The sequence below is a fragment of the Mytilus galloprovincialis genome, chromosome 9, assembly GCF_965363235.1.
Source record: "Mytilus galloprovincialis chromosome 9, xbMytGall1.hap1.1, whole genome shotgun sequence".
Classification (NCBI taxonomy): Eukaryota; Metazoa; Mollusca; class Bivalvia; order Mytilida; family Mytilidae; genus Mytilus; species Mytilus galloprovincialis.
This window is the reverse complement of record NC_134846.1, coordinates 76,213,451-76,237,238: the sequence shown is the minus strand read 5'-3', so window position 1 is coordinate 76,237,238 and position 23,788 is coordinate 76,213,451. Positions and strand designations below refer to the sequence as shown.

Genomic DNA, 23,788 nt, shown 5'->3' with positions numbered 1-23,788 from the left:
GCAAAACAGATAACAGGGTAATTTATAATTGTTCTAGCACTGTAATTTTTTTGCAAAACATATGACATTGTAATTTAAAAGTTCTATCAATATATATATAGATATGCTGCAGTTTTCTTGCAATACATATTACATTGAAATTTATAATTGTTCTTAGCCGTAGCTTTAGTAGCTTTACCTTAGCCGTATTTGACACAACTTTTTGGAATTTTGGGTCCTCAATGCTCTTCAACTTTTGTACTTGTTTGAATTGGCTTTATAACTATTTTGATATGAGCGTCACTGATGAGTCTGATGTAGACAAAACGCATGTCTGGTGTATCAGATTATAATCCTGGTACCTTTGATAACTATTTACACCACAAGGTTGATACCACTGCTGGTGGATGTTTCATCCCCGAGGGTATCACCAGCCCAGTAGTCAGCATTTCGGTGTTGACATGAATATCAATTATATGGTCATTTGTATAAATTTCCTATTACAAAACTTTTGAATTTTTTGAAAAACTAAGGATTTTCTTATCCCAGGAATAGATTATCTTAACCATATTTGACATAATTTTTTGGAATTTTGGGTCCTCAATGCTCTTCAACTTTGAACTTGTTTGGCTTTATAACTATTTTGATATGAGCGTCACTGATAAGTTTGATGCAGACAAAACGCACGTTTGGCGTATTAAATTTTAATCCTGGTACCCTTGATAACTATTTACACCACAAGGTTGATACCACTGCTGGTGGATGTTTCGTCCCCGAGGGTATCACCAGCCAAGTAGTCAGCACTTCGGTGTTGACATGAATATCAATTATATGGTCATTTGTATAAATTTCCTATTACAAAACTTTTGAATTTTTTTTAAAAACTAAGGATTTTCATATCCGAGGAATAGATAACCTTAGACGTATTTGACACAACTTTTTTGAATTTTGGGTCCTCAATTCTCTTCAACTTTGTACTTGTTTGGCTTTATAACTATTTTGATATGAGCGTCACTGATGAGTCTGGTACCTTTGATAACTATTTTAACACTTAACAGGTAATACCACTGCAGAAAGAAAAATAACTCTTCACCAAATGTTATCATTAAAACCTGTATTAATTTCAACTTGTAATATTTCTCACTTTTAAGTTTGAAGTCAAATATTTGCATAAGTTTTTAATAAAATTATCCTCATCATTTATCATAATCCATTTAAATAAGTTTTGTGAAATAAGCATTCTTAGTTTTGGATATTTAATAAATAAATCATGTAAAATGGTTCTTGAAGTTACAAATAGAGGACATTCTAACAAAAAATGGAGTTCATCCTCAGTCACATTTAAATTACAATATAGACATTTTTAGTCTTTCACATCATGGCAGATGTCAGTCAGGGAGATGTCTGACTAGTTGGACTTCTTGATCCAAAGGGACATTTATAGGAGGAAGACTTTAAATGTACTGTACACTGTACACACCTTCCTCTAGTAATTGTAAGTGTTCTCTCTGATGGTACTTATATAATATACATGATGCTAGACTGTAGGTTTTTGATGGAGTGTGTCAGTTTTACAACATGTAGTCTAAGATAGGCTGTTACCCTTTTAGTGTGTTGTTTTACCCAGTATAAGCACAGGAGGGTGTTATCTGCCTTTAGCAAAATCAAAACTAAATTGAAGCTCTGATGACATAAATGTAGCCTACATGATGATGATTAAGTGAAGTTCTTATAGTCATTTTTGAGAGCTGAATCTGAGACCCCCCTTTTTTTAAGTTCGGACATAAAAAATCTTACAAATAAAGGGTATCAGTGTAGTTAACGGTTTATATCCTTTGATTTTCTATTATATTAAATGAAAAATCTTCCGACTGAGACAGAGGATGGTCCTACCACTTTGCAGACTAAATCACACACTCTTGACTATAAGAAATTGTTCCTCATAAAAAGACATGAATGTTTTATTGTCAAAATATAATGTGTTTACATCCTGTTGTAAGTCTGGCATGTCTACATTTGATTATTGGAAAAACATAAGACACATTGTTAATTTAACAAAGAGGGTTTTTTTCAAGTATCTACCAGTATCTTATTAACTGTAACCTTATAAATGTGAGCAAGATATAGAAGTTGATATAAAATGTAAATAGATATTTGTTTTGGGGCCAGCTGAAGGATGCCTTCAGGTGTGGAAGTTATCCGAGTTTCTTACTGCATTGAAGACCTATTGGTGACCTTCTGCTGTTGTCTGTTCTATGGTCGGGTTGTTGTCTCTGACACATTCCCCATTTCCGTTTGTTCTATGGTCAGATTGTTGTCTCTTTGACACATTCCCCATTTCCGTCTGTTCTATGGTCAGGTTGTTGTCTCTTTGACACATTCCCCATTTCCATTCTCAATTTTATTGTGAACATGCCTTACATTGTTATGTTTTTCTCCAAGGACGATTAATTTGTTTTCTTATACTTGTCAAAAGCAAGAATTATTTATGAATTATTTGATCTTATAACTATGTAATTGTCACATATTACACATCTCTTCACAAGAAGAATTAAGAATACATGTAATATACAATGTATATGAATACAAAGAAAAACAGCATATTCTTACTATATATAAAATCAAAAAGCATATCAAGGATTTTTTTTTTATTTAAGATTTTTTGAAAGTGTTATTCATGTTATTTGAACTCATCTTTAAAAAAGTGAAAGTAAAAGTAGGTTACATATGTCTGTCCATATCTTGAAAATAATAAAAGATCATGTTGATACGGAATCTTTAAAATAATATCTTTGTATTTTGGAAGATTTTTATTAATACTAATCTGCTTTTAAGTTAGTAGTACTTTGAATAATACACTTGACAAATTTGAATATGATTAATTTTGAGTTTGCAAAATTTGTTTGTGTTTGATTTCCCTGTATAAAATATAAAGACAGTAAGAAGGACCAATGACAAAGACTGAAATTAGTTTTGTGAAAAAAAATGAGTGATATAGAATGAAATTCAAAACAGTGTGGCTGTGGCCATTGATTGACACATTATATTCATTCATTGACTGGGACAATTTAGGTGAACGTTTGTATGTAACGACCACTTCTCACTATGTACTTTTTAAAGACACTTAAACTATGGGGTCACCAAAGGTTCTCAACATCTTAATAAATTAATTCGAAAAATTAATCAGAAATAACGCGATGTTTTGATTTATATCAATTATATAAATCAAAACATAAAGGTTATTCCTGATTAATTTTTCGAATTATTTTATAATTAAAGGCGTTAAGAAACCTTTGGTGACCCCACAGTGTAAATGTCTATCGTAGGTACGTCGTGAACAGTGGTCGTTACAGACAAACGTTCACGTAAATTGTCCCAGTCAATGGATGAATTTAATGTGTCAATCAATGGCCACAGCCACACTGTTTTAAATTTCATTCTATATAAGATTTACTCTCTATTTATTTCCTTTCTAACTTTTTAACACAATCATTTAACTATGTGTAGTTAATTAATAAACTTGAAAAATGTGTAGAGTACATGTATTTCCTTGTCACAGAATGATGTGTATCATCTTATGATATATATATCACATATTACTTTTTTTCAGTTATTTCCTGTTTTTCATTCATTAAACTTATTATTATCTATTAAAGCATAATGGCTAATGACCCCAGATGATTTAATTCGTCTTCAGAAACAGTTGCTAAGACAAGTACTGTATTTCATGATAGTGCATTAGAACTAAGAAAAAATATCAGGAAACTTAAGATTTTTAATCAGACTATTGACCCATATACATGTATCAGAGTCTGAGGAGAATCTCTTATTCAGCTACTTTCTCTCTAGAAAATACTATATTCATGTTCATGTTGTTTGCATGGTTTTTTGATTTTGTGATTTGTGAGGTTGAAACTAATAATTACCTATTATTGTATGATGATGTCAATTGACAATCAATATGATAACCCAAATACATTTGAATTTCTAATTACATTATTACATGCAAAATAACAGGTTTTTCTAGGTTAACAGAACACTTAAAAGTAGTGTGTATTTTTATAACAGTAACTTGTACTTATTTGGTATACATGCGGTTACTTTGACTTTTATAAGATAAATATTGTTTTTTGTCTAGGAAGAGGAAGAAATATAATTGAATAGGAAGTATGATCTTTAATTTGTCAACCTATTGTCAAACGATCTTTTATTGTACTGATAAAGTCATTGTAATTTCCTCTTTCTGTTTGTGGTTTAAATATCAAAACATACATGTTAAAATTTAAACTAAATTCTTTGCTTTCATAATGTTTGAATGTCCAGGCATGCCAGGGGTGGATCCTGGATTTTTTTAAAAAGGAAATGGGGTGTGATAACTGTTGAAAATCAAATTTATTTAGTAGTGGAGCAAGGCAAAATCAATTTTGCACCAAAAAAAAAACCCCCAGAAAAGCCCTGGTGAAGCTGGTGTCTGACACAGATGTTTTCTGGATGAAACTTTGATTATCTCTTGCTTGATTTGAAGGAACTTTTACATACTAAATAAATAGAGAAGAAGAAGAAGCCTATTGATTATGGGCCCATAGGTAAAAGGTCAGTGTCACCACTACTAATATGAAAATTAAAAAAAGATGGGCAAAAATGGGTGTTGGCACTCATACCACATCTTCTTATATCTGTGGATGATTACTTGAGTTTCCCTTGCTTGGTTGGAATAAAACTTATACAGATTAGAGATATAGAAAAGTGGAGAAGTCTAAATGATTTAGGTCAAAGGTGAAGGTCACTAAATAATAAGAGGATAGAATTTAAAAAAGTTGGAAAAAACATTTTAGGATGATTACTTCAGTTTCGCGTGCTTAATTGGGATGAGACTCGTCAGAGGAAAGATATTTACAATGGAAAATAGCCTATTGATGTTTTGGTCAATAGGTCAAAAGTCAGGGTTCATAAACTACTGCAACTTAGATAAATGTATGTAATTAAGCTATTTGAAAAAGAATGTTGGAATCAGTATTGTTTTTCTTGTTTAAGGGGAAGTTTTCACTATTTCATTTTGATAACTATATGAAAATGAAAGTAAATGATGGATAAAAAATATTCATATTGAAATTGAAGTTTCATTACAAAATTATTTCTTCCTTCAACACATTTATTTTCTTTTTTTTAAGAAAAAGAATGAACATGATGAATAGGTTTCATAAATTGAAATGGCAATTTATAATTTATATCTGTACATATATTTTGAGTATTGGTATCTATTTACAGTGTACAACATGTACATTAACCAAAAGTGTGAAATAAAAAAGTCAGTATTAAAATGTCACTGTCATAGAATTCTCAGTTTGTTTTCAATAGATTCATTGATAAGAGCTATGTAAAACATAAACAGGATTAACCCTTTAAGTGGGTCTCATTGGGGTCTAAGCGTGACGTGGGATTGCCGATTTTTTGTATAAAGCGTGACACGTGAAAGTCAAATTATTGTGTCGTGAAAAGCGGGACCCGGGAAATGACAAAAAAACCTAGAATTGCTTAAGTACATAGTGTAAGCGGGATACAGGAATCTGACAAAACAGTAAGCGGGATCCGGGATCAGAACCCCCAATGAGACCCCCCTTTAATGCATTCCTAAAAACACTGTTATTCATTTTCAGTCAGTTAGATATTATAGATACTTTATGAACTGTGTCTAACAGTATTCTATGATAAAAAATTTCTGATTTTGTCTTAGAATTAAATTTAAATCTGCATTGGTATTAAACACATGTGCATTTATTTTAGAGAGGGAAAACTAAAATCAGTGGAAATAATGGCCCTCCCTTCACCTTGAGCTTAAGCTTTGAGTTTTTGTCTGAAGATTGATAGGGTTGAGTTGTGCAAGTTGAAGTGATTTTATGATCTTCTTGGTAGCCTCTTTCTGGTTTGACACAGTATACTTTATATTCAGAAACAGTTGCAGGAATGTCTTATTGAGATTGTTGGGACAATCAACACAAATGCGAGTTTATTTATTGCATGTTAAGAAAATTCTGGTATACTAATGCCATTCTAATTTAAAATGGGAGTTTTTATTTTTGTAACACCCAACCTGTCCATTGTGATTTTTTTTGAATTTCCAGTAAAATTAGATTATATTATTAGATATTTTTGACTTTGTTTTGATAGGTATAATTCCATATTTAGTCTGTTTTGTTTCAATGTTTAGTTACACAGTGTTAACTATTTATAAGATTTGCCTGGTTACTGCTTCCTTATGATACACTTTGAATCAGCCCCTTTGAATCATACACCACCCACTGAGATTTTTTTTGGCCAAGATCATTTGGTGTTTATATTGAAAGTTTTAAAAATGCTTGAAAATTTTGAGATGTAAATGGAAACAATTTTCTGATCTTCTGTGTAGCCATTTCTAACAATTATATTACCTTAAAGCTTAAAAGTTTTTACCATTTTTTCGACTGACTTTCAATGAATTAAGTCTATATAAATATTGTTTCCATACCTTTCCTATAATATATTTACAAGGATGTATGGATCAAAAGCTTGACTTTAGAGTTATCAAAACAAAGAAAAGTGGCAGAATAATTAGAAGCTCACTAGTTACTTTAGTGTTTTCATGCACAATAAAACTTAAATAATTAAAACATTTTTCTTCAATCTTACAGATCCAGAATGGGTTTCTGTGAACTTGGGAGCCTTTTTGTGTCCAGAATGTGCGGGATGTCATAGAAATTTAGGAACACATATCAGTCGGGTCAGATCTATAAAGTTAGACAACTGGGAAGATGACCAAGTTCAGGTGTGTATCTTTTGTTATGCGATGTTACAAAAGTAACTTGTTAATGTAATGTGTAATAAAAGGATCATAAAGCCCTTAATTCATTTAGCCTGATTTTTGTTAGTTCAAATGGCATTGAGTGTAAAGGACCAATGCCTCTGATATTAAATTACACTTTTTATATGGTATGTGTAGAAACCTTTTGAAAGGGTAAAATCAGTTTTGAATTACTGTTTTTGATATGTAAGTGTTATCCCTACAAATTTCATAAGTGTAAAATGGTAAAAAAGTACTCTCTGATAATCCCAGTTTATTAAGATTTTATTCAAACTCGCCTGCTACATGTATGGTTTGAACTCCCTGGTCAGTTTTGACAGGCTAGTCCTGTTTCTTGAAATTCAAGCATCAAGTCCATAACACAATCTATCAGAAAGTTGTTTCAGATAGTATCATATTCAAGAAAAAAAGTGTGATATTACCATGTTGCTGAGAGGCTCCAGATAAAACACTGGATATATTGTACAGCCTGTCTGACATCAAGCACAAAGCAAGATGTACATGAAATTCAAACATGCATGTGTTGGTCTTTTCTTTGTCAAAGTCTTGCAGTTGAATATATATTGACCTTTTAGGTATATTGTCAACGTTCTATCTGTTTTCAGGCTGTGGCAGAACTGGGTAATGAGGTTGTGAATCAGAAATATGAACAATTTTTACCAGCATACTACAAGCGTCCAACCAAAGATGATCCAGAGTTAGTATATTTAACTGTCGTTATGAGAGCAAAAGAAAATGAACTAAATACTTCAACAAAACTGGACTTGAATTAGCAACAAACACACAAGAATGTTGACATGAATAAGTGTGTCTCTATCTTTTGTTAGTCACAAATTTATAATGTTCAAGTCTATTTACAAGTTATCTATGTTCCCAGTGTCTCTATCATTGTTAATCACAAGTGTATAATGTGGACAGTGTCTCGATCTTTGTTAGTCAAACTTTATATTGTTGACATTTTCTCTTTATTTGATAAGTCACAAATTATAACCATGACATTTTCTGAGTCTTTTGTAAGTCACAAGTTTATAATGTTGAAAGTGTAAATCTTTGTTAGTCACAAGTTATAATGTCAACAGTGACTGTATCGTTGTAAGTCACAAGTTTACAATATTGACATATTCTTTATCGTTGTTTAGTTACAAGTTATAATGTTGAAATTTCTCCATCTTTGTTTTGTGTAAAGTTTATAATTTTAATAGTATAGATCTTTGTTAGTCACAAGTTGTAATGTAACATTGTCCCTATCTTTGTAAGTCACATGTTCATAATGTTAACATTGTCCCTATCTTTGTTAGTCAAAAGTTTATAATGTTAACAGTGTCCCTATCTTTGTTAGTCAAAAGTTTATAATGTTAACAGTTTCCCTATCTTTGTTAGTCAAAAGTTTATAAAACTTAACAGTGTCCCTATCTTTGTTAAGTCACAAGTTTATAATGTTAACAGTGTCCCTATCTTTGTTAGTCAAAAGTTTATAATGTTAACAGTGTCTCTATCTTTGTTAGTCACAAGTTGTAATGTTAACATTGTCCCTATCTTTGTTTAAAAGTCATAAGTTCATAATGTTAACTTTGTCCCTATCTTTGTTAGTCAAAAGTTTATAATGTTAACAGTGTCCCTATCTTTGTTAGTCAAAAAATTATAATGTTAACAGTGTCCCTATCTTTGTTAGTCAAAAGTTTATAATGTTAACAGTGTTCCTATCTTTGTTAAGTCAAAAGTTTATAATGTTAACAGTGTCCCTATCTTTGTTAAGTCACAAGTTTATAATGTTAACATTGTCCCTATCTTTGTTAGTCAAAAGTTTATAATGTTAACATTGTCCCTATCTTTGTTAGTCAAAAGTTTATAATGTTAACAGTGTCTCTATTTTTGTTAGTCAAAAGTTTATAATGTTAACGGTGTCCCTATCTTTGTTACTCACAAGTTTATAATGTTTACATTGTCTCTATCTTTGTTAGTCAAAAGTTTATAATGTTAACATTGTCCCTATCTTTGTTAATCAAAAGTTTATAATGTTAACAGTGTCTCTATCTTTGTTAGTCAAAAGTTTATAATGTTAACAGTGTCCCTATCTTTGTTACTCACAAGTTTATAATGTTTACATTGTCTCTATCTTTGTTAGTCAAAAGTTTATAATGTTAAGATTGTCTCTATCTTTGTTAGTCAAAAGTTTATAATGTAAACAGTGTCCCTATCTTTGTTAGTCAAAAGTTTATAATGTTAACAGTGTCCTTATCTTTGTTAAACAAAAGTTTATAATGTTAACAGTGTCCTTATCTTTGTTAGTCAAAAGTTTATAATGTTTACATTGTCCCTATCTTTGTTAGTCAAACATTTATGTTGATGACAGTGTCCCTATCTTTGTTAGTCAAACATTTATGTTGATGACAGTGTCCCTATCTTTGTTAGTCAAACATTTATGATGATGACAGTGTCTTAGTGAACGCCTTTATCTTTGTTGACAGTGTCCCCTGAAGAGAAGAAATATTATATCTAATTTTTTCTGATTTTAACAATCCATAGTAGTATTGTAAGGACCATTCAATATCAAAGGATAGAAATCTAGTAAAAGTATTGACCTGTAATTACTAATATCTTAAAACTAATTAAACTACATACTTTTATTAACAAAAACACAGTTGGTATTATGCACAAAAAGATTTACCAGCAGACAAAAGATTCAAGTAAGTTGATTGTGATACTGTTCTACCAGATATTACAGATATATTTTACAGCTGTTTGCATTGAGTGTGTAGTTAAAGGTAATATCTTTCTTTAGCTTGCTTGCTAGCTGAACCGTGAAGTCATTATTAGGTCAGGTTAGCTACCCTCCTGTAAGAGTATACCAGCAACAGATAACGTCTATCTATCTGTAGGACTAGGCTACTTTATAAGGAGGGTAGTATACCTTACATAACAATGATTTCACGGTTAAGCTAGCAAGCAAGCTAACCAAAGATATTACCTTTACCTACACAATCAATGCAATCGGCTGTAATGTGTGGCTCACCAGGCTTTATTCTAACCCTACAATCACCCCTCAGTCACATGTGTCTTGTGTGATTATTGAAAGAAATCCAAACACATAGAGTATCCTAACAACATGCATGCTTAACAAGTTTTTCATAACACACATCACAAGTACCGGTATATTGAGATCACTTTTATTTCACCACTTCAGTTTTTTGTAAGGATGTATTTTGAGAAAAGTCATTAGAATTAAGTCCTAGTACATATATTTGCAAATTGATGCAAAAAACAAATTTGTCCACTGTTTTTGGACATAGTGTTCATGTACAGTAAAAAATGTATTACAAGAAAAGCAAATTAACAAATGATGTACTAATTTAAGTTACATATTCAGAATACCATATACATGTGTATAATGTAATAAGAAGTAGAAGTTAACTTAAATATCTAAATCTGTATAATTATATAAGCAGTGTCTATAGTACAAGCATTTTTCTGTCTTAGAAGTTTGAAAGGGAATAACACAGTGATATCAAGTATTAGAATATGTTCGCATATAAAATTTAACTGGTAATCTTTAGAGAAATTGAATGAAACATTTTGCCAAAAAATTACTTACATGTGTGGAATTTGTGGAATTGACTTAAAAAAGGAATGCTTATTTGTATATTTTATTTACTTCATTATATCCTATTCAGTGCAGAATACCACCAGATATAACTATTGTTACTTTTTAGCTGAAATTGTTAAATATACAGAATCTTTGATTTGAAGATACTAAATGAATAAGATGTTTAACAAAAGTCTGATGTTCCCATTACAGCTGCACCTTTTCTCACCCTCACATTAATAATGTCATTAATACTTGTGTATGATATATTTGAATGTTAACACCCACCCTTGCAAAATGTATCATTATACAAAAAGACCTTCAATATTGATGAATTCTACAAACTAAATGTTCTATATCTAGACATCTTTTGATTAGATGAAAAGTGTAAACTTTATGTTTTTATGCCCCTGCTGTAGCAGAGGGGGCATTAAGTTTTACCCTTGTCAGTCTGTATGTACGTACTTCCCAAAATTGGTTTCCATTCTCTAACTTGAGTTTGCCTCAACAAAATATCATGAAACTTTGCTTATTACCACAAGTTTGAATTTTGGTGGCATCAATTTATCCATTCTAGAGTTCCCTTTATAAATGGAAAAATTGCAAAATGTTTGGTTTCTGTACGTTAACTTTTTATTTCCACAACCAAAAGAAGTCAGTTACCTGTTCCTCCAAAAGTTCCTAGAAATTAACTAATTGGTTGATTACTGGTCTTTAATGCCACTGTAAGCACTATTTGCTATATTGTGACAATCAGTTTTTTTGTTTTTACAAATGATTGGTTGAGGAAGCTAAAGTGCCAGGAGAAGAAACATAGACCTTCAGCAAGAACCTTAACATTAAAGGAGACATTTTGAGATTTTAGTAAATAATTGGAAACATTTATGTTAGAACACTAGTATATTTTGGGGCCCTTTATAGCTTGCTGTTTAGTGTGAGCCAAGGCTCCATGTTGAAGCTCGTACCTTGACCTATAATGGTTTAATTTTATAAATTGTTACTTGGATGGAGAGTTGTCTCATTGGCACTCATAACACATCTTCCTATATCTATTAATATATAATTTAAAAAACTATTTTTTTTTGTCTATTTCAGGCTTCTAAGATCTGAATTTGTGAAAGCTAAATATTCAAGGCAAGAGTTTATATACCCTGACAGACAAACTGCATACTGCTCAGGCATTAAAGAAGGATATTTATATAAACGTGGGCGAGATGATAAAGGCTTTAAAAAAAGACGATTTTGTTTAACAAGAAAACTCAATGGACATACCTTATTATATTTTATTAAAGAAAAAGATGTAAGTAAAGTTTGAATAGCTCATATTTTGTGTTATGACTCAAATTACTGATATGCAATCAGATGGAGCAACGTTTCATTATGCTAAGTTGAGAGTTAGTGGTTTTTGGTGTAGTCTATTGTAATGGTTTAAATTTGAGTCATTCAAGACTTAACATTGACAGCACCAATAATAGTCGTTTTACACCTGTTTATAGGACGTTTTATGGTAAACTGTTGTCTGTCTGTCTGTCCGTCGTCAACATGTTGGACATTTACATGTGGAGCAGGATCTGCTTACCCTTCCGGAGCACCTGAGATCACCCCTAGTTTTTGGTTGGGTTCGTGTTGTTTATTCTTTAGTTTTCTATGTTGTGTCATGTGTACTATTGTTTGTCGGTTTGTCTTTTTCATTTTTAGCCATGGCGTTGTCAGTTTATTTTAGATTTATGAGTTTGACTGTCCCTTTGGTATCTTTCGTCCCTCTGTTACTCAAAAACGCTTTAACAAATTTGCATAAAACTTTTGTGAATTGTTTTTATGCCCCATTTATGGGCATTATGTTTTCTGGTCTGTGCGTCCGTTCGTTCGTCCGTTCGTTCCTCGTACCGTTCGTCCGTCTGTCCTGCTTCAGGTTAAAAGTTTTTGGTCGAGGTAGTTTTTGATGAAGATGAAGTCCAATCAACTCGAAACTTAGTACACATGTTCCCTATGATATGATCTTTCTAATTTTAATGCCAAATTAGAGATTTCCCCCCATTTTCACGGTCCATTGAACATAGAAAATGATAGTGCGGATGGGGCATTGGTGTACTGGGGACACATTCTTGTTATCTATTGATGTGAGCTCCCTTTCACTTTTTAGGAACTTTTAGTTTTTATGTTTCCCAGTTATGGGGTTTTATTGTTGATCCTGCGACAAAAGTCGCAGAAAGCTCGACATAGGGATAGTGTTCTGGCGGCAGCGGCGGTGTTAGCTAACTTCTTAAAAGCTTTATATTTTAGAAGGTGGAAGACCTGGATGCTTCATACTTTGTATATGGATGCCTCATGTTACGAAGTTTCCGTCGGTCACATGTCCAATTTTTTAAAGATTTTTTGTAATGTTAAATTCTCTCTTATTATAAGTAATAAGATAACTATTTTTGGTTTGTGCGTAGCTTGCAAGGTCCTCATGCCTGTCAGGCAGTTTTCACTTGACCTCGACCTCATTTCATGGATCAGTGAACAAGGTTAAGTTTTGGTGGTCAAGTCCAAATCTCAGATACTATAAGCAATAGGTCTAGTATATTCTGTGTATGGAGGCACTGTAAGGTGTACATGTCCAACTGGCAGGTGTCATCTGACCTTGACCTCATTTTTATGGTTCAGTGGTTATAGTAAAGTTTTTGTGTTTTGGTCTGTTTTTCTCATACTGTATGCAATAGGTCTACTATATTTGGTATATGGAATGATTGTAAGGTGTACATGTCTAGCTGGCAGGTGTCATCTGACCTTGACCTCATTTTCCTGGTTCAGTGGTCAAAAGTTAAGTTTTAGAATTTTTGTCTTTTTTTCTGATACTGTATGCAATAGGTCAAATATATTTGGTGTATGGAAATATTTTATGATCTATATGTCGGTTTGATTCGACCTTGACCTCATTTTCACGATTTATTGCTAAGTGTTAATTTTGTGTGGTTTGGTCTGTTTCTCTTAAACTATAAGCAATAGGTCAACTATATTTGTTGTTTGGAAGAATTGTTAGCTGTACATGCCTGCCTGGCATGGTTCATCTGACCTTGACCTCATTTTCATGGTTCAAAGGTCAATACTTAGTTTTCTTGGTTTATGTTAAGTTTATGTGACAGTTGTAATAAAGCTTTATATTTAGGATTATCAACATAATATCAATTATTAGTAAAGAAGGCAAGACATTCCAGTGTGTGCACTCTTGTTCATTAAAAAAAGTCTTTTTTTCCAGAAAATGCTTTCACTCACTTGTTACAGTGACTTGACTGATAGTGTTGCTATCCAACAATTGCAATTCATTCAAAATTTTGACCAAATTGCAATTTGTTTTATTAAACCAAATTGTTCAACTGGTCAGAAATTTGAACAAATTGTTCAGTCAAAATGTGAAAGTGCAAGGTGATAAAATAAATCATACTTACAATCCTATAAGACTTTAACTCCACTGTGTTGATGTTATTTTTAAATTAGTTTATCAATCTGTATAGTTATATATAGCTATTACCATACTAAAGGTGAACTGTTTTATTTGTAATTGCTATAAAAATGTCCAAACTAAGCTTTTATATAGTTTTTCTTTCAAAATGTATTCTATATTCATAAGAATCACACAGTATATGAATAAAAACATCATATTCAGTAAAATAATTTGTAAAATTGCAATATATTTGTAGGAAGGGGAGATAATCTTTTTTGGTTTCAAAAAGTCTTTATTCAAAAGAATAGTATTTTAGGTTATTTCCCAAAGGAAACTTATCAATAGCATATTGTTATTTCACATATAGTTTACTGAATATATGATGTATTATTTTAAATGATATATGATTCTTATAAATATAAAATCCTTTTCGAAAGAAAAACTATATAAAAGCTTAGTTTGGACATTTTTATAGCAATTCAAAATAAAATAGTTGACCTTTAGTATGGTAATGGCTATAATATAACATATATGATATAATATAATTATACCAATTGCAACTCATTCAAAATTTTGACCAAATTGCAATTTGTTTTATTAATCCAAATTGTTCAGCTGGTCAAAAATTTGAACAAATTGTTCAGTCAAAATGTGAAAGTGCAAGGTGATAAAATAAAATATACTTACAATCCTATAAGCCTTTAACTCCACTGTATTGATATATTATATCATATATGTTATATTATAGCCATTACCATACTAAAGGTCAACTATTTTATTTTGAATTGCTATAAAAATGTCCAAACTAAGCTTTTATATAGTTTTTCTTTCGAAAAGGATTTTATATTTATAAGAATCATATATCATTTAAAATAATACATCATATATTCAGTAAACTATATGTGAAATAACAATATGCTATTGATAAGTTTCCTTGGGAAAATAACCTAAAATACTATTCTTTTGAATAAAGACTTTTTGAAACCAAAAAAGATTATCTCCCCTTCCTACAAATATATTGCAATTTTACAAATTATTTTACTGAATATGATGTTTTTATTCATATACTGTGTGATTCTTATGAATATAGAATACATTTTGAAAGAAAAACTATATAAAAGCTTAGTTTGGACATTTTTATAGCAATTACAAATAAAACAGTTCACCTTTAGTATGGTAATAGCTATATATACCTATACAGATTGATAAACTAATTTAAAAATAACATCAACACAGTGGAGTTAAAGTCTTATAGGATTGTAAGTATGATTTATTTTATCACCTTGCACTTTCACATTTTGACTGAACAATTTTTTCAAATTTCTGACCAGTTGAACAATTTGGTTTAATAAAACAAATTGCAATTTGGTCAAAATTTTGAATGAATTGCAATTGTTGGATAGCAACACTATCAGTCAAGTCACTGTAAGTATTGTTGAATATTTGGCTGTTACGTCTTTATGGTACTGTTTTAGATTTGATATTACAGTTAAGAATAGGAATAGTGATGTGGGAATGCAGAAATTTTTAGGATTTTATAGTTAAATTATTTATAAAACTGAGTTCCTTTATTCCCACTCTATAAATCAGTATTTTTTTCAGCCATACGCAAGATTACAGGCAGTTGACAGCCTTGTCTTAAACTTAAGATTTCAGACTGATGACGACCTTGTCTTATACTCTAGATCGACCTTTGTAAGACTATTGTTTTCTGAAATGCCTAACTTTTCACAGTATTAGCAAAACTAGCTATGTGATTGTTGATCTATATTTTTCAGGTTTGGAGAGAAGAAAAATAATCATTCATTGCTCCTTGATTAATAATGTTTGTTGTTCGATAGAATATAAGAAATTGACAACAGCTTGATTTGCCCAAGGTTTTTCTCAAAGGTTATAGGTTATAATGTTATTAACCTGTTCTTCTGTCTGAATAGTCTGTCTGTCAGTCCATCTGTTAGTCATGTTCTTGTCATCGTAACTCATCGAAAACATATTTTTGTTTCGTTTCTTTCTAGCTGTTTTTTTTTTAACCTTTTATATAAGCATATATAACCTGTTAGTGCTTTTCCTTTGTGTGTTCTGAAATGTGCCATTTGCTAGTCTACTGATTTATATTAAAAAGGGGAGGTTTAACATATGAAACAAGAGGCTCTCAAGAGCCTGAATCGCTCACCTTAATTCTTTTGGTTAAATCTCTCATCAATGATTATTTTGGCTTTTCAATTTATTTAAATGTTTTTTGGATCGTCCTATTTTCTTCAAAAGCCAAAAAAAATAATCATTTTCTCCTATGTTCTATTTTAGCCATAGGAGCTATGTTTCTTGACATACAAGGAAATAAAATATAAAATTTATACCAGATACTCTGAAACTCATTTAGCCTAAGTTTGGCTGAAATTGATACAGCAGTTTCAAAGGAGAAGATTTTTTAAAGTAAGTCAACATGATGAACAAATTGTGAAAAAAGTCTTTAAAGGGCAATAACTCCTTAAGGGGTCAATTGACAATTTTGGTCAAATTGACTTAATTGAAGATCTTACTTTGCTGAACATTATTGCTGTTTACAGTTTATTTCTATCTACAATTATATTCAAGATAATAAACAAAAACAGCAAAATTTCCTTAAAATTATCAATTCAGGGGCAGCAACCCAACAACAGGTTGTCTGATTCATCTGAAAATTTCAGGGCAGATAGAAATTGACCTGATAAACAATATTACCCAACGTCAGATTTGCTCTAAATGCTTTGGTTTTTGAGTTATAAGCCAAAAACTGCATTTGACCCCTATGTTCTATTTTTAGCAATGGCGACCATGTTTGTTGATAGATCATAACTTCGGATACAATTTACAAACTAGATACCCTAAGGAACATTCAGTTAAAGTTTGGAAGTATTTGGCCCAGTAGTTTCAGAGGAGAAGATTTTTGTAAAAGATTACTAAGATTTACGAAAAATGGTTAAAAATTGACTATAAAGGGCAATAACTCCTAAAGGGGTCAACTGACCATTTCCGTCATGTTGACTTATTTGTAAATCTTACTTTGCTGAACATTATTCCTGTGTACAGTTTATCTCTATCTATAATAATATTCAAGATAATAACCAAAAACAGCAAAATTTCCTTAAAATTACCAATTCAGGGGCAGCAACCCAACAACGGGTTGTCTGATTCATCTGAAAATTTCAGGGCAGATAGATCTTGACCTGATAAACAATATTACCCCATGTCAGATTTGCTCTAAATGCTTTGGTTTTTGAGTTATAAGCCAAAAACTGCATTTGACCCCTATGTTCTAATTATAGCAATGGCGACCATGTTTGTTGATAGATCAAAACTTCGGATAAATTTATAAATTAGATACCCTAAGGAACATTCAGTTAAAGTTTGAAAGTATTTGGCCCAGTAGTTTCAGAGGAGAAGATTCTTGAAATAGTTTACGACGACAGACGACGACGACAGACGACGACGACAGACGGACGCCAAGTGATGGCATAAGCTCACTTGTCCCTTCGGGACAGGTGAGCTAAAAAAAGTTAAACCCAGTCTTTTATTCAAATGCCTGCCTTAATTCAGGACCCTAGTTAGTGGTTGTCTTATGTCATATGTTAACGTTTTTTGGAAAGATCAGAACTTGTTCTAAATCTTTACTAAGGCACCCCTAACAACACGACAGCTACTGTTACTAAATGTATTCACACTGAAATATAGTTCCCTTTGGTTTTCATGTATGTGCACATAATACACATATAAAATGAAAAAAATGGGTATATGATTGGAGCAGTTCATTCAAGAATGTATGTCATTAAGGTGTGTTGATGTGCAGGTTTTTTTTTTTTAAAACATTTTGATTAGGTAATTGGGTATTGATACAATACTAGTATGATTGATAACTGTCATTATCACTAAACAATCAGAGACAAGGTAGACCTTTAATTACAATGCCCCACCTCCTAAACTGTCAATCAAATTGACCACATTACTTATTTATTTATTGCCTACTACTTTCGATCTACATTACATAAAGTGATTCTGAAATTATGTCTGAAAGATAAATTAAATGATTAATGGATTAACAAGATCTTAAAAAAAAATGAAATATGAATATAAATATCAATATATAAAATAAGGTATTCAAGTAAAGCCTATAATTTACTTGATAAATTTCCAATAATCATCTGTAATTAATCTACAATTTAGGTTAGGTCACTTTTTTTTTTATCAGGAATTGGCTTGAAACAGTTTTAAAATTTTAAAACCTTTTAATTATAACAAACCATGGTTTATTAGTTTATTCCCATCAATCATTGTCATGTCTATTTTAGGTGGCACGGTAGTATTTGCATTCCAGAATTTAGGTTGCTCTTTTGTGTACCCTACTTAGGTTAATGTATCTAAACAGTGTGATTGGACAAAAAATACAGTATCAACTGAACATACTTTCCCAAACTGAGGGATGAATCAGGTGTAGAAAAATATGAAATAATTTTACATACAGATAAAAATGAATTTTTGAGAATTTTTGAGAATTTTGTATTCACTGCACCATAAAAGACCTAAAAGTACTAGTGGCCTTAGGTTTTTAAAAATAGCAAAAAAAGTAAACGGTCATGATACATATTCAAATTCATTTCTGAATAGTAAAATGAAAGTACTTCAGTTAACTGTGAATGTAGAATTTTTTGCAGTGTTAGAAAGTGGTGAAAATTCTAAAAAGGCTATCATTATCCCTTATGGGCCAGGAAATACTACCGTGCCACCTTAAGGGGGATATATATTTTAACACTAGATCAATAAAGGAATTTATTTTACCTATGCAATTTGTAAGTTTATCAATAAAAAGTTGATTAAGGGCAACTATGATAAAAACAAGCCTTAAATTCCACCCCTGAGAGTAAAAATTGCTGATTCAGCAAATTTTGCCTGATCTGTGGGTAATAATGTAAAAATTTACCTAGAAAGTAGAACTTCATTATTTTTATGTAACTTGCAATACATTTTTAATTATAAATGCTCGCTTTAACTTTCGCAGTGTCTGACACATGTGCAACCACTGAAATTTGAGAAGCGACATTCTTGGCTGCATGTACATCCTACTATTTTTACCAAAATAAATAAATTGCGTAATTTCTTATTTTTTTTCAACACAAGTACAGCTATACTAGTTTTCTTCAGGTTTAATTTGTGGTTCTGATGTAACATGACACCAGAAGCAGCTTTTGGGGAACCAGTAAGTGGTTTAGGGGTCCTTACTTATTCATTTAGCTCTCATATTGGTCTGAAATAGAGATAGAAATAGGGGTTTCTTTACATTGACTAGACATTATTTTTGACAAAGAATGTTTTTATGATGTTATATCAGTAAGATTAAATGGTTTATTCATTTTCCATGCAAATACTATTAATTGTTAAGATTTTCTGACAGTGTAAAACACAATAAAGGCAAATTGATTATGTAAGGGGACATAATTTAACTGAATGCATACATGAGAAATAGACAAACAGTCAACTTAGAGATGTATTCTAGTACATGTATTGTGAAAAGATTTTGGAATAATAGTTAAGTGCAATCTAAAGACTCTTGTTGTATAGCCCTCATAATCTGGAAATGTTTAAAGTAGTATAAGGCATGCTGTAAAATGTGGAATGGACTTTAATCTCATTTTTCATGATTTGGTGCTTAAACTGTTTCTTTCAGTCAGATTAACCATAAATAGAGTTGGCAATCCAATAATTCCTCCTGAATCACCATGTTTGACTTCTGTGTTGATTTGAAACATCATATATTTGGGTTTTGTTCACTCCTTAAGTAAAAATGGTAAGATGAAAAAAAAAGTGAAAATCTGCCAGATGGGGTAGGGATGTAATGTTTCATTTTTTTTTGTAAGAAATAAGTGCAGACTAGTATTATTTATTGTAATATGTTCCAAAGTAAGAAGTCTATGCATCATAGGTGTCATGACTGGTTTCAAGCTTGTTATGTCTTGGTTAAGGTGGCACGGTAGTATTTGCATTCCAGAATTTAGGTTGCTCTTTTGTGTACCCTACTTAGGTTAATGTATCTAAACAGTGTGATTGGACAAAAAATACAGTATCAACTGAACATACTTTCCCAAACTGAGGGATGAATCAGGTGTAGAAAAATATGAAATAATTTTACATACAGATGAAAATGAATTTTTGAGAATTTTTTTAAATTTTGTATTCACTGCACCATAAAAGACCTAAAAGTACTAGTGGCCTTAGGTTTTTAAAAATAACAAAAAAAGTAAACGGTCATGATACATATTCAAATTCATTTCTAAATGTAGAATTTTTTGCAGTGTTAGAAAGTGGTGAAAATTCTAAAAAGGCTATCATTATCCCTTATGGGCCAGGAAATACTACCGTGCCACCTTAAGTCATTTGAATTTTTATTAGAAGTGCATATATATATATATGCAATGAAGAAAGAATCCACATTGCGAAAAAAAAGTAAATTTTCAATGCCCTGTGTTGAAAAATACTTTAAAAATTAATTGATCAAAAGGCACTCTACTACTTTTAAACTTCAATGTCATATAACCTCTGTTTCAACTTACAAAATGCCCCAATTTAACAACATTTTTAGATTATTTTTGTTGACACTTTAAAGTTCTTAGCTGTTGGTCTAGATTTTATGTCTTACAAGGATGGTTGGTAACATTTACTAGAAGAATTTTTGATTTGCAATTTTTTGTTTTTTTGAAACATGTTCAGAACATATACAGGCAACACTATTTGGATAAGATATAAAAATAAAATTGTGCAAATTAAGAGACCCATATTATTTAATTTGAGATCATTTTATCCTCACACTGGAAAAGCATGTTTCCTTCTAAAGACCTGCTGTTAATGCAATTTTCAGCAATAGTGCTTTGTTTATGTTCATTTTCCCCACCATACCCTAATATGAAATTATTCAAACTACTCTTCTAATCTTTCCATGAGTGATTTCCATCACTTTGATTGTATTTGGATATTTGGTGTTAATTGTAGATATTTGATAGTTTTCTTTTTACATAAGGAATGATATTTTTTTTTAAACAAAGAATGATTGAAACTGCAGTATATATACATCTGTCTATTATTGAAGATTGTTTGCTGGTTGTTGTCCCAGAGCAACGTTTTGCCGGAGACATAGAAATACCAGCCATCTGTCGGTCTGATCTTGTTAGCACTTTATAGTTTTATATACCCATACTTCTTTTATATATTAATTTTATCACAAATGTAAGCAGTATTCAATTTAAATCAACTCTTGTCTAATATATGATCAATTACAATATCCATTTTTTAATCTTCTTTTTTTTCCTTTCTCCAGACAGCACCAAAAAGTGAGATAGATTTAGACAGTGTTAATGTTGTGTTTGCTAAAGACAAAATTGGTGTAAATCCAAATGGCTTGCAGATCACATATTTTGTAAATGGTCAGACTCGTAGTTTGTTTGTGTATGCTGATGATCCAAAGGTGATGACAAAAGAAAACAAGGTGTTCTTATATACAGATAGATTTGAAATAATAATGATACTAACAGATTTGACCTTCAAGATATTAACATGCTGCTGTCACTAAAAATGAAATGGCAATGTCATTCAAATTTGACCGTAGCTGTCAAACTGCAGTTTTTGGCTAATATAAAGAAAATTTAGCTACTAGAAAATAGTGTATTATGGGAAATTTTTTTTTAATAAACAAGTTTGCAAGTTTTATATTTTAAACACATTTTCATAAATCCAATGAAATATTGCCCCTAAAAGGTAAGTTATATACAACTATCAATTAAAAGTGTGTCTTTTATCTTGAACCAACTATTTTATGAGTTATTGCTCCTGAAATGTTTTACTTTTTTGTGATTTTGTTAGTTCTATTATTATGAAAGCAATGTCTAATTTGGAACAATATTTGAAACAAAATGAAAAAAATTTGCAAAAATTTTTCTAAAAAAAATACATTTTTACTTCATAATGAGTTCATATAAAAAAAAATGGCAAGTATGGTTTGAGGGGGCAAAAGAAGTGTCTGAATTATTGATCTTATAAAGATTTTCAATATAACCAGTAAATGAAAAATAAAAAATATGTGCTATGGATGATCCTCATAATCAGATCTGAGCAAAGCAGACTTAATATAGCATTATTGTGTTTTCTCTTACAGGAAATTGTTGATTGGTATTATGCTATCAGAGCTGCTAAGTTTGAGTGGCGACGAATAGCTCACCCACAACAAGATGAGATAGAGGTATTATTTTAGGAGGCGTTCTTTGATATGCTGAATCTAAGCATGTATTTATAATTTTAATTTTGTGCACAGTTTTTACTTCGGTCCATATCAAGGTCCAAAATTAAACTTTGTATGATTTAAATGAAAAAATTTTTTTTTTTTTTTTTTTTTTTATATGCTGATTCTAACCATGCATCTAGATGTGCCACAGGAAGCATTTTATTTATCTTGTTACAATTCTGAAAGGAATATATACCAAATTTGGTGAAAAAAAAAACAGTTTGAAAGAAGAAGAGGCTGCAAAAGGTCAATGTTTTGTCTGTGACAGTTAGTAAAAACACTTTTAATATTTTTTGCAAAACAAAAGTGCAGCTATTTTTGCATACACAAAAAAATGTCAATGAAAAAAAAAACATCTACTGTTACAATTTTGTCTAATTTTATAAATTGATTAAAAGTTAGCTGAAGGCTTGACTACTGATTTCACGTTAGAAGGATGGTTACAGAAAATGGGACCAAAAAAGAAAGATGGTTTTAAAAAGAGATGGTTCACATTAGATAACAGAAAACTAATGTATTCTGAAGACCCTTTGGTAAGTCATGAAAACTCTGGTTGACTTTCATTGAAGCCTTACCATTACATGCCTCTTGGCCAGAAACAACTGGACCTTTAGTTTTTTCGTTGTGTACAGTATAACAGTACCACAATCAAATACAAAGCTCCACAGAAAGTTTCTAGTACCAAATGCCAAAGATACAATGAAATAATGAAATCCATTTAATTTATGAAAAAAATACAATTTATACATTCCAATCGAAATGCAGCATTTTATAACAGAAGGAAATCTGCACAAATCACACCTTTTCTTTCAGTACTGAAATTCATTAATTCTTAAAATGAAAATATGTTCTATTCATGCAAAAAAAAACTGTTTCTTGCTTTTTCCAACCACATGAAGGACATCTGTTTTTGTTCTTGCTTTAGATGAAATGATATAGCAAATCATTTGACTGGCAGGTTATTTTCCATTTGATAAATAAGTTTTGGATATGTTGTTATTGGTTTTGGATATGGCAAATTTAAGTACAACTCTTTGTAAGAACCAGGCAGCGTGCGATACATGAAGGTTTCAGATTTTTTCTATAATTGGTCTAGTAGAAGCAATAAATGAAAAATGCTCAAAAAATAATTTTGAGTGGGAAAATATGAGTGGTTGCCATGGTAACGGACACACAATTTTTTGGTTGTTAAGCATGGTAAAATCTTTCAAAAATCAGCTAAATCACCACAATTCAGAGCCTGATTATGAATCAAATGGTGCATTTTTCATTAATTTTCATATGTAACATTGATAGAACTTGGTTTAAGCTTCATTTTGGTGAAGATTGCATGTCAACCAAATTTGTAACTTGTTTGTAAAATTTTGTGAAAAAATGCATATTTTCAACTTTTCTGAAATTGGGATTTTTGCTGAATTACCACATTTTCTCTGGTGTTTTTCAGAAAAGTGCAAATGTGTACAGAATAGTTAGTACTGTAGTTATGAAGTTTGGATACTACTTTACCAAATTTGATAGAAAAATGTGTGGGATTTGTTTTAGTTTTATCACCATAGCAACCGATTTTTTCCTTGGAAACGGAGTTTTCTTTTGCAGAATATTGCAGTTTAAGAGCTTAAATGTCCTGAATTTTTCATAACCGATAAGAAAAATACATAA

General features: G+C 30.9%; 1 protein-coding gene across 5 annotated transcripts in view; it reads left to right on the top strand.

The window, feature by feature from the left end:
• LOC143045973 (arf-GAP with dual PH domain-containing protein 1-like) overlaps positions 1–23,788 on the top strand; it is a 37,240-nt gene that overhangs the window by 531 nt on the left and 12,921 nt on the right. For 2 of the 5 annotated variants that reach the window (XM_076218864.1, XM_076218863.1), the window contains exons 2-8: positions 6,648–6,781; positions 7,423–7,514; positions 9,460–9,504; positions 11,496–11,700; positions 21,170–21,337; positions 22,004–22,087; positions 22,528–22,662. In XM_076218864.1, the coding sequence (XP_076074979.1) occupies positions 6,648–6,781; positions 7,423–7,514; positions 9,460–9,504; positions 11,496–11,700; positions 21,170–21,337; positions 22,004–22,087; positions 22,528–22,662 (863 nt within the window). The remainder of the gene's footprint in view (positions 1–6,647; positions 6,782–7,422; positions 7,515–9,459; positions 9,505–11,495; positions 11,701–21,169; positions 21,338–22,003; positions 22,088–22,527; positions 22,663–23,788) is intronic. The other 3 variants (XM_076218865.1, XM_076218868.1, XM_076218867.1) reach the window with 3 other exon arrangements.